This window comes from Magallana gigas, chromosome 9 (assembly GCF_963853765.1).
Source record: "Magallana gigas chromosome 9, xbMagGiga1.1, whole genome shotgun sequence".
NCBI classification, from domain to species: domain Eukaryota; kingdom Metazoa; phylum Mollusca; class Bivalvia; order Ostreida; family Ostreidae; genus Magallana; species Magallana gigas.
In genome coordinates this window covers 1,250,781-1,261,736 of record NC_088861.1, presented here as the reverse complement: position 1 = coordinate 1,261,736, position 10,956 = coordinate 1,250,781, and the positions used below count along the sequence as shown (strand labels likewise).

The 10,956-nt window shown below is 32.3% G+C and overlaps 1 protein-coding gene and 1 long non-coding RNA gene across 3 annotated transcripts; one reads left to right on the top strand and one right to left on the bottom strand.

The window, feature by feature from the left end:
- Window positions 1-406: 406 nt before the first annotated feature.
- On the bottom strand, window positions 407-6,374 carry LOC105322450 (uncharacterized). 2 transcript variants are annotated; one of them, XM_011421182.4, is made up of 8 exons: window positions 5,604-6,374; window positions 5,482-5,514; window positions 5,227-5,369; window positions 3,694-3,972; window positions 3,458-3,562; window positions 1,957-1,992; window positions 1,804-1,872; window positions 407-1,324 (listed from the first exon to the last, which is right to left on the bottom strand). In XM_011421182.4, exons 1-8 carry the CDS (start codon window positions 6,238-6,240, stop codon window positions 1,136-1,138), a joined length of 1,491 nt encoding a protein of 496 aa, XP_011419484.3. In that variant the 5' UTR covers window positions 6,241-6,374; the 3' UTR covers window positions 407-1,135. The 2 variants fall into 2 exon arrangements, with proteins under 2 accessions (XP_011419484.3, XP_011419485.3); XM_011421183.4 differs by lacking the exon at window positions 1,957-1,992 and having other exon boundaries at window positions 1,189-1,324; window positions 1,804-1,849.
- A 124-nt stretch (window positions 6,375-6,498) lies between these two features.
- LOC105348517 (uncharacterized) lies at window positions 6,499-10,268 on the top strand. Its single transcript, XR_010709303.1, has 3 exons — window positions 6,499-6,761; window positions 7,417-9,303; window positions 9,519-10,268. It is a non-coding gene; the product is annotated as an uncharacterized lncRNA (long non-coding RNA).
- The last annotated feature ends 688 nt before the right edge of the window (window positions 10,269-10,956 follow it).

Below are 10,956 nucleotides of genomic sequence, written 5' to 3'. Positions count from 1 at the left end.
GATAGATAGATAGATAGATAGATAGATAGATAGATAGATAGATAAGTCTGGGTTTGGAAGGTGAAAAAAAATTTCTTTGACTACATTTAATTGTTTAACGAGTCTAATTGTGTGTGAACTTTAATCTTTTGGGCATCATACATGTATGCTTAATCTTCTATAAAACATGCCTTTCATAAAAGTTTTTTTAAACTCTTATATCTGTTGAAAACTTGCACAAAAAAAACGACAAAATATATATGAAATATGTTCAGATCATTTTATTTCTAAAAAATAAACAACATCATTCCTTATGATCATTAAATACCTTTTTTATCAAAAGTATGAAGGCTAATTGAAATTTTTTTTTACATGATTTTTTTTTAGAAAAACGCACACTGCCAAAAAAAAATAACACAACCTCCAGATCATCATTAACATATAACAGTATGAGCAGTGTTAAAATTATTTATAACACTTACTATAATATATAAAATATACATTGCAAAATCAGTAACGTGTCTAGGGTTTAAGAATGATATTTTATCGTTATTCACGCAAGCATGTTTATTTGTATTTGCAAGTACATATCATCTATATATTATTTATCAAAAGTACAATGTATGTTTGAAATACCCTTAATTATCTTTAAACCAAACCAGAAGCATGTTTCTTTTGGTGATCGGCTTTGGCCGATTATAGTTGTGTCTGTAAAAGGCATCCAGCAAATTTTCTAATTTGCGCAAGCACTGTGCCTTGCATTTACTTTCATTTAATATGCAATGACAACCTCATTTGAATCTTTAATTACACGTAGATTACAAAAACCTTACTCTTATCCGTTTGTCTTGAAAATAAAACATTTATACAGTTACATATATATATAATGATTAAAATAACGTTTTCATCACATATGTTTAAGAATATTTATCGGAAGTATCATTCGGTAACTAAAAGTAAAGCTTATTCATGCCTTTCTATTTCGTAAATCAACAAAAAACGGTGCTATATATAGTTTTTTGCATGTATCATACTGCTTTCGTATTCTTAATAGAGCTGACCAATAAGATTACATGCCGATCATTCCTTTAAAAGGAATACTTGTTTTACTATATAATATCAGTGATAAATGAAACATATATTTGAATGATGCACATTATACTTGGATCACCACAGGTCCATACGTTTTGTTTAAAGAGTCCTCCAACATTTCGCATATACAGACTCTGTTGTTGCTGGTCCGATGACGATTCACTGAACTCTCTCGTAAACGTGTCCACTTAATTAAAGCTTGAGTACTCTGAAGTTCTGTCAGTTTTTGATGAATCAACTCTTTAACTATGTCCTTGAAAACAGATTTGAATTAACACGTTTATAGAATACTAGTAATAAATTTAGTTGACTATATCAGAGTTACAGTATTTTTAATATTATACAGATACAGATCATTTATTTTTAATACAGAATCAAGAATAGACAAGTACATGACATATTATTATAATTACAAGAGAAAGACATACCGATGAATAGTGTAAAAATTATCAAAGTATAACAATTATACCAAATGACAATGTTACATGTGATTCCAACAACATTTAACTTAATAGGAGTATTATTGCATGTTATCAGTATAAATTTGCCCACAAGATTAAGAATTTCCTTGTCTTCAATATTGAGTAGTCAAAAAAGTTTTTGTTCATTATCTTAAGCTGAAAATTTTCGAAATTTGCTCTTAATGTTATCTATTTTTCAGTGCCAGCACTAAATGCACACACAAGAGGGGTTTAAAGGGAAATTAACAAAATGTTACAATTTATTACAAACCTTGTTATTACTACAATCCCCATGTAAAGTATCTTCCCTGTATTTGCTCAGGGCAGTCAAAAGAAAATCCTCCAAAAGAAAGTCATTCTTTCAAAAACAGTTTTATAAATAGAAAAAAAAGAATTTAGTTTGTTCGTTTAAAAAAAAGCCTACCTCACAATCAGCGATATCGTATCTGAAGACATGAAGCTAATAATTGAGAAGGAAATTGCAGCAATAGGTAAAGCGGAAGATCATTGTACCATATATATAGTTAACGAAACAATCAATTTCTTTCTTAAAACCACCAAAAAAAATGTTATTCCTATTAAGGTGGTATGACGCACCTTCATGTTGTGACATACTAAATATCGAAATAAACAATAAAATCAAGTGTTACATGAATTTTATAGAATGTATTTTCTCAATGTTGTCACCTAACAGCGTAGCGCAGTTGGTACAGGTTTCTTTTCGAATCCGTAAGTGATGATTTCAAATCCCACTGAGGGTTTTAATATTTTTACCTTTCTGAAAAAAATTTAAAAAAATATTTTTTGTTAATCATTGTGAAATTTTAAAATTCTAAACCGCTGAAATTATTTTAATTATAATGTACTTTAATCCTCAATATTTACATTCTACTGTGTTTTTCCATTAAATTTCGTGATGTTTAAATGCCTCTAAATGCAACAAGTAGTCAAAGGTCAAATTGACGAGTTTTATTATGACGTCACAAACGTTGAACGCTGTAAACTGCAACGTCACAAGCGAAAATCAAAGTTCACGCTTGTGGCTGTTACTGTGGCTCTTCCATTAATATTAACTTACCCTTAGGATAAGATAGGAATTTTAAGGTATGAATCACATTTGCAGACAAGGCAAGAAGTTAAAAAAAATGTAAATATAAGCTTTAAATCATGATTTTTTGAAGTATACACTCTCATAACTGCAGCGGTGTGTGCATTCAAATTTTCATAACGCGCTAACGCGCGTTAATCAATTTGTATGCACACACCGCTGCAGTTATGAGAGTGTATACTTCAAAAAATCATGATTCAATGCTATATTATTATCGACAAATGTCCCATACCACCTTAGTTTTATTATTTATTAAACATCAAAGAATTTACACCGAAAAATTTGGTAAAATAATTTTTGTGAGTATGGTAGACCTCGTCTGCTATACAGTATACCAACTTTGATATATTTCAAATATGCACACAACTTACCAAAACTTGATAGGAGGAAAGCATTTTATGGCATAAATCATTTATAATTTTCTAACCTGAATAGAAATAATTCTTGACATTGTTGTCAGCTTTGATTAGAGTATTTTTTTATAATAAAAATAAGTATCATTGAAATCTACAGAATTTGTCATTGTATAAATACAGTTTTATACCAAACAAAAAATGTTCTTACATGCATGTACATGTAAGCATATTTTGAAGTGTTTGTTCCTCACTGTAAATAATGAAATCAATATTTTGTATTGATTTTGAACTCATCATACTTTGGTGGATTTTATCATAAATTTGTTTATATGTGGTTGTTTTTTTTTAACTGCAAAATGATTTTTGCTATTAGCTGGAGTTTGGCCTAAATGTTTGTTTTATTGCACAGCCTATTATTTTTTTCATTTTTGTTTCTCAACTTTGGCTTTTAAAAAGGATACTGTAGGTTTAGTCAAAGTAGATTGATCTAAATATACGAGACATTTGCTGAGTCTGAAGAATCTTATGTTGTGTCGAAGAATCAGGTGGTGGATGTTTGTAGAGAGCTTCAAAAATGAAAGTTAGTGTTATGAAAAATACAAATGATTTGTTTTAATTCAATAAATAACACACACAGACTCTCACAGAGAGAGAGAGAGAGAGAGAGAGAGAGAGAGAGAGAGAGAGAGAGAGAGACCTTTCTTCTGCATCCATAAATGATTAGTAGTCCAAATGGACAAATAAAGCCCAGAAGCGGAAGTCCAACAATAAAGTTGATCATTGCATAATTTGAATCTTTCAGAGGACTACCGTATGTTGCGCTCAGTATATATGAAGCCATCCAAATGAAACAGAATGCTGTGGTAAGAATACACAACAACAAACAGCGCCATTTTACGGACGAAAAGACTGGATAGTTTTGGAAAAGGAATTTGTTATTTAGAGCCTTCGTTATCGTGTTGTAGTGATTCCTGCACTGAAAACAGAGGCAGATGAAAGATAGTTTGATTGATACAACTCAGTAAGTCACTGATCGGAGAAAATCTTATCAAACTGAAGATTAAACCAAACTTTTGTTGCCCACCTCACTATTACATGTACGAGGGTTGTCCCAAAATAGCGTAGACAAGTGGCGTTATTCAGTTAATCGAAGACAAAGGAAGATGAAATTTGTGCCACAAAGGGTTCAAGAAATTTGCATTCAAATAATGTTTTAAAATCGAACATTGTTTGAGATTAAATTAGTGAAATGAATGCATGTTAGATCAGAAATTCGACATGCGGCGCAATGTCAAAAACAAAAAGTTAAAATCAACATAATGAATTGAAAATTGGGAGGAAAAGTTATTTTCGAATGAATAAATTCAAATAAAACATACACTGATATTTGATAATAATTCTATTATATACTCAGAAAATGTTTTGGCTATAACAAAACTTTTAAATATTTTATAGCGCGTTTTGTGACAAGTTGAAAAGTTAACTGGTAATAAAATGACGTTGTCATCGTTTAAGGCGGCGCAGCAGTAACTGATACAATTTTGTAAAGACCATGAAATAAATCCTAAGCGGCTTTGGAAGTAAATGAAATTAACAAAATCGATGAGAAATGCGTTCTGTGAATAAGTAGTTAAACAACATTGAAACTATTTGAACAAGTATGATGACAATAAGTGGAAAAAAGAAACCCCAAACGATATCAATGGACGTCAAAATGTTGAACGACACATTTCGGTAAGATGGACGTTAGACAACAAATAATACGGGGCAAGTTTGGAGCCGACAGATCGTTTATACTTAGAAAATGTTTAAAAAATACAAAACTAGAAATATATATTGAATGTGCAAGCAGGGTACATGTTCAAAGATAATATTTTTTCTAAGACATTTTCGGAAATAAAACGTAAATGTTATCGTAATCGATATGGAGGGTTTAGCAACAACGTAAAACTGGAAATTTTCGACGTCGCATATTGCGCCGCCTGACAAAACTTGTTACTAATTATTCATTTTCTCGAGAAATAAAAAAAGTACAGATTTGAACTTTTCAGCATTGTTTGCCAAAGGGTCATTGAAGAAAACACAGACGTCTAATGAAATTGCTGTGAACAGGTTATAAATTATGTGTCCCGTCTACATTATTTTGGGACAACCCTCGTATTATATGTGCATATCTGTTTGATATACTTTGTATTACTTCTAAATAAAACGTTAGTTGCATTGATAATACCGCATCCTGATCCATGCCATTTTGAGAGATTTTTTCCTCTTCATACGGCTCTAAAGGTGAAAATCTATATACCAAGCCATGGTCCAAATACTTTGCTCTAGAACCCACTTTTCGAAAAAGAACTGTACCATTGCATTGTAGGCCTGTAATAAAAATGTAAGAGTAAAACTTGCCCTTCATAAAATTAATACAGTACAACAGATAAACCGCTTCTAAGTAATCTTCTGAATTTAATTCAGTTGAATTTTACTTAACCAGATTTGCTCATCTGTAGCGGATCCAGAAACCCTGTAAAATAATTAAAAGCTTATAACTTTGAGGATAATTAAGATTTTCATTTGACAAGTATTAGGTTCATATTTCATCAGCAACCTTACCTGGCTGATTGAAAGCTTCATATATTTTCCCAGCAACATCCATCTCTCTTTGGGCATCTATGTAAACGTATGAATTCAGGAATGGGGGTAAGTCTTTGGGTAGCGGTCTGAGAAGAACGGGAATAACATTATGGTTCTCCATATCAGTAAACGAAAGCTTACACGCTTCCCTGGCCTCAGTTACACAATAATGACTTTGTATGTAGAAGGGACTGAGAAGTATCAAGGCTTTCACACTCTTCTGCAGTCCATCTGTGATGTTTTCGTCAATGTTCTTCCCAATTTGGAAGTCCCGTTCGTAATACAAACACTTGAGATAAAATCGTTCTTCTAAGTGTTGACGAATAGTGTTGGCATCATCCCTGTCCTCAGAACTATAAGACATAAATAGATGGTACTCTTTCCCAGGAGGGAGAGGTGTGGTGTCACTTGTTACGACTTCATCCCTATCTTCGTAAACTGCGACTGTTTTTACTTCTGTTTCATTTGAGATTCTTTCCTCGAAATTGTTAACAACAATTGTTTTCACCTCTGTTTCATTTGGCTCCGAGTTTGGCGACACCGACATAAGGTGAATTTCATCTACTGCGTCGGCTACCAGCGATGTCGATAGTAAAGGCGAGCATTCTTCAGCCATTTTTAAAAATATAAAGGTGGGTTTAAAGAAAAGGAAACTCCGGAAGAAAATATTTCAATGCCGCAAAACCATGAATAAACAAGAACTTTCCATTATTTATTCAAAGCGCTTTACACATAGTCGATGAATTTCAATTTAATCAATAACGCACTTGAATATCTTTTTGTCACGGTCTTTTAAAAGCTGAATATTCGCATTCCATTTTTTATGTATTCATTGATTGGTTTTTCAACGGAATCCACTTCCAGTCATTAGTTTTAAACTATTGAAAAACTATTTTATATCATGTACTTGTACATACATTTTCTCCTTGATCTTTAAAGGTTATATGTGACAAAAAGCTTACATAGATTTGGTGTATGTAACTTATCTTAAAGGACAGGAATATCTTTTTTCTGTTTTATATCCAATATGTCTCACCGTAACTTTTTAGATTAAGGACCTTGAGAAGTTAAAACACAGCAGGAGCAGTGATGGAAACCAACCTCTTTTATTTTGTATATGTTTTCATAACAGTACAGGTAAGTTTTGATTCATTTCGTCTGTAAGTTTTGTATTTATGAAGTATGTTATAATGCTGCTATGGAGATTAAGTTCTATATATGAAAATTGTTATTACGACACGTCGTTCATAATTGGTCATGTAAGAAGTATATGATTTTTTTCTTCATATATTTATCAAATTAGCAGATACTGAAAATATTAGGGTTCTTATAGTTTTGTTGTCCCTTGTATGTGTAACGATCTGTTACGTGACAAGTGCCTTTCACGTAAACTGTGCCTTTTAACGGTTTTGAAGGTGGTTAATAAACAGATATTCTCTGCATACATATCATCCTGTACTTGTTGATTTTGTAAGGAAGTAGCGAAAAATATCGTTTTACATTGTACACAGTGATTAAGAACAGTATTAACTATTCATTGTTTTTTTTTCATTGTTGCTTGTAAGTGAAATATCAAAATCGAAACAGATAGGGTAAGGAAAAACGTATAAAAATTGAAACAGGTAATCTTATTTTATGAGCAAAGTCTATTAATATCATGTATCATTGCTTCTCTGTCTTTTTAATAATAGTATTAAAAGAATAGAAAATTATAGAAAATGTGGATAGCTAAAAAAGGTTTAACAGTGAGAAAAATAAATATTATTAAAAAAAAAAATAACGTTTATTGTAGGGGATCGAAAGTAAATGCTTGCCAACGGAGCTGTCTATCGTGACCAAGCAGTGGTACCAAACACAAACAACCTGCAATACAAGCTGCCCTGTCAACCAGTACATATTTCAACAAGCCTGCCTTCAAGACTGTCCGCCATTTACTTCTAAGAATGACAATGGGTTTATAAAGTACTGTAAATATCCCGCCATAAATGAATTGGAATGCCCAAGTGAATTTTGTAATCCGAAATATTCGTTTTGTTTTAAAGAAAATTGTTTAAGTTCATGTCCGGAATACACTGTTAGCCATAATGGGTCTTGTCTAATGGATTGTCCGAAAGAATCGCCATATCTAACGGCAACTTGCGATGGAGTGTGCTACACTGGGGCTAAGTTTTGCTCTAAGACTTGTCCAAGTTCTCATCCATATATTTTCAGTTCCCTGAAACTTCGGCACTGTCTAGTGGAATGCCCAGACTATACTGTGCTAGATAAAAGGTTTTGCAGATTATCTTGTCCAGTTGATCATCCTTTTCTTTTTGGTAAAACTTGCTTAGAGAAATGCCCAGATACACATCCAATGATAGTTTTCCAAACATCGCCTTTCAATCAGATCTTCACATGCAGGACGGAATGTCCCAAAGACAATGCTTCGTTTAGAAACGTTTGTGTTTCTATCTGTCCAAAAGGCACGTTCCTTGACAACGGTGTACAATGTGTAGATAAATGTGGAGATATAAGACCTTTTATGACCACTATACCATCTAAGAGAAAATCAATCTATTTTCAGCAGTGTGTCTCAAGATGTCCGCTTGGAAAATATTCAATAAACAGAAACGCCACTTTTGAATGTGTTAGTAAATGTCCTTCCAATTTTTCCCTTTATAATAATTCATGCGTACCAAAATGTCCGTTGACTCACCCCATGAAAAAGAAAACGAACATAAACAGACTAAAGACAACCATTTGTGTTAAAAGTTGTCCAAAGGATATGTTTACTCATGAGAAGGAATGCATTTTCCAATGTCCGACACCTCTAGTTCATTACATGTCAAAATGTTTACCTGAATGTCAAAAGCCTCTTCCTATTATATTAAAGGTCAACCGAACATGTTTTGCAGCATGTCCTGTTGAATTCGTAAAATATAATAACACTTGCATTGACAAATGCCCGGAACATGTACAATTCATCGAAAACGGGACATGTGTTGATCACTGTGCCAGTAAGAACTCTCTTTCTATTGTTACAAATATTGGTAAAACATGCATTTACTCTGCAACCTGCACAAATGAAACTATGTTAATAAAAGGAACCACAACATGCACCCTTGTTTGTCCTAGAAAAACCCATGCCATCATAAAGGACGTATGCACTAATAATATAGGCGAATGCCACGAGAACTATGTCTTACAAGACACTAACAGAGGTTTACACTGCCAGGAAAAATGTTCTGATGCTTTCTATAAAAATGGAAAGATGTGTGTAACTCAGTGTCCTAATAATAAATTCATCATGGACAGAAACTGTAGTGACGCGTGTTTTGGAACAAGACCACTACAATATAAAGAGAACAGAAAAAAGGGTAAAACTAAATGCGTTTCTGAGTGCCCGGATGGATATCTAATGCACGAAAAGGAATGTTTGACTGCAGACTGGTGCATGAGAAATGATTTAATGTATACCTTTAAAAACACTTGCTACTCACAGTGCCCAGAAGGAACATCGCAGCAAAATGACTTTACGTGTATTGCTTATAAAACTTCGAATGTATGGAATGGTGTTTCAACTACTTTATTTATTGCTGGACAATTTTTCATCATTTTTTTCATGCTATGTTGCTTTAAAGGATGTATATGTACTCGTCTCCGAAGTTGGTGGTTAAATCGAAAACTTGAAAGATATCAGGTATATTAGTTAAATCATATTATAATGGTTCTAATGAAGATTTTAAATATTATATTAAAACACTTGTTTTAAATCTCAATGTTATTTCCACGGACGAATGCCTTTTTTAATCGAAGCGAACAATTGGTATGATTGAAATTACACTTTTTTCTACATTAACATATTAAACTTTCTTTATATTGCTTACCGATATGCGTTTCCATTGTTACTTTCAGGATACGGGCCCTGAATATGCATATTTAAATGATGAAACTGGAAGCAACGAAAGCAGAAATGAAAACTCTGTCGATGAAAATATAACGATGGAAGATTCTAATACAATCAGTGATCAGTTTTAGTAAAAAAAAAAACATATGTCAACTGATACCTGAATGTCTATTTCTTTTTAGTTTGTGACAAAAGAAATCATCAAAGCACAGTTCATGGTAACTTTTTTGAAAGGTGGGACAAAACTACACCACGATTTTGACAAACAAGATTGCCTCGTGCTCGAAACATAAAATATTATCAACGTGATCAAGAGAATCCGAACAAACATGTTGGACGTCATCAGTAAAATTCAGTACAGTTGTTTTGTGAGGGCATCGACTGAGTATTAAGTTATACGGGTGTTTCTGAAGTAAACAGATTCTTGATACCTGTATTTAGAGTTGTTGTGTTTGTGTTGCTTAATTTTGGCTTTGTCCCTGTCGTAAATCGCCTTGCTATCGAACAACTTGTAGATTCTGCATAGACGATCTTGCCATGGATTGTCTTTGAAAACGTTAATTATGTCTTTGATAAACTTTTTCTATCCATACATGGAAATATGTAAAACGTTCATTAAAAAGAGGATGTTAATTTTATGGTGGAATGCAACACCAATATGTTATTTTGTGGATCGTTAAAGTGTCTTTTCTGAAACTTTGTTTCGTTGTTTAAAAAAAAGAATATATACTTTTAGATCCCGATTAATTTACACGGTTTCTTTTCTTGCATTTTTCGTATTTTCTATTACTTAGTGAAAAATTTGTTTTAAGTGCAAGTAACACACTGTAATGTTTCATATTAGTGTGAATAAATGCATTCTATTACTGTCTAATAAATTATGTCCAGTAATGTTAATAAGACCTTTTATTTTTTTTAAAGGAAACGTTATTCATAAAAAATTTTAAAAAAGGTTTATTTTTTTCAAACCTATGGATAGAATTATTTATAGAGACGTGTCTTATAAAGAAGAAATGTAAGATAATTATCTATAACTGATAAATTACGACAATTCACCAATAAACTACGAAACGTCTGCACCAGAGTTACTGCTTATACCTTTTATATTTCGACACATTTGGTATGATGCCCGTAAGCTGCAGTTGAATTTTACCTGATAAATAATCATCAAGAAATAAATTACACACCTACTTTCATTCTCGATAAACCAGTTCGATATAGCAAAAATGAGACTAAGGTGGTAGGTACAATTTAGCAGTTCCAAGTAAAAGCATTAAAATATACCCTTGAAATGAAATAAGAGTGAATGATTACGTAAATATTAAATATTTTGTTAGAAATATATAGAACTTATATATTTGACAAATGCTGAGTAAATAAATTAAGGCAATTCGTTTCATGAATGCGCGGTTTTTGTTTTGATAGATAAAAGCTAGCGAAGCGCGA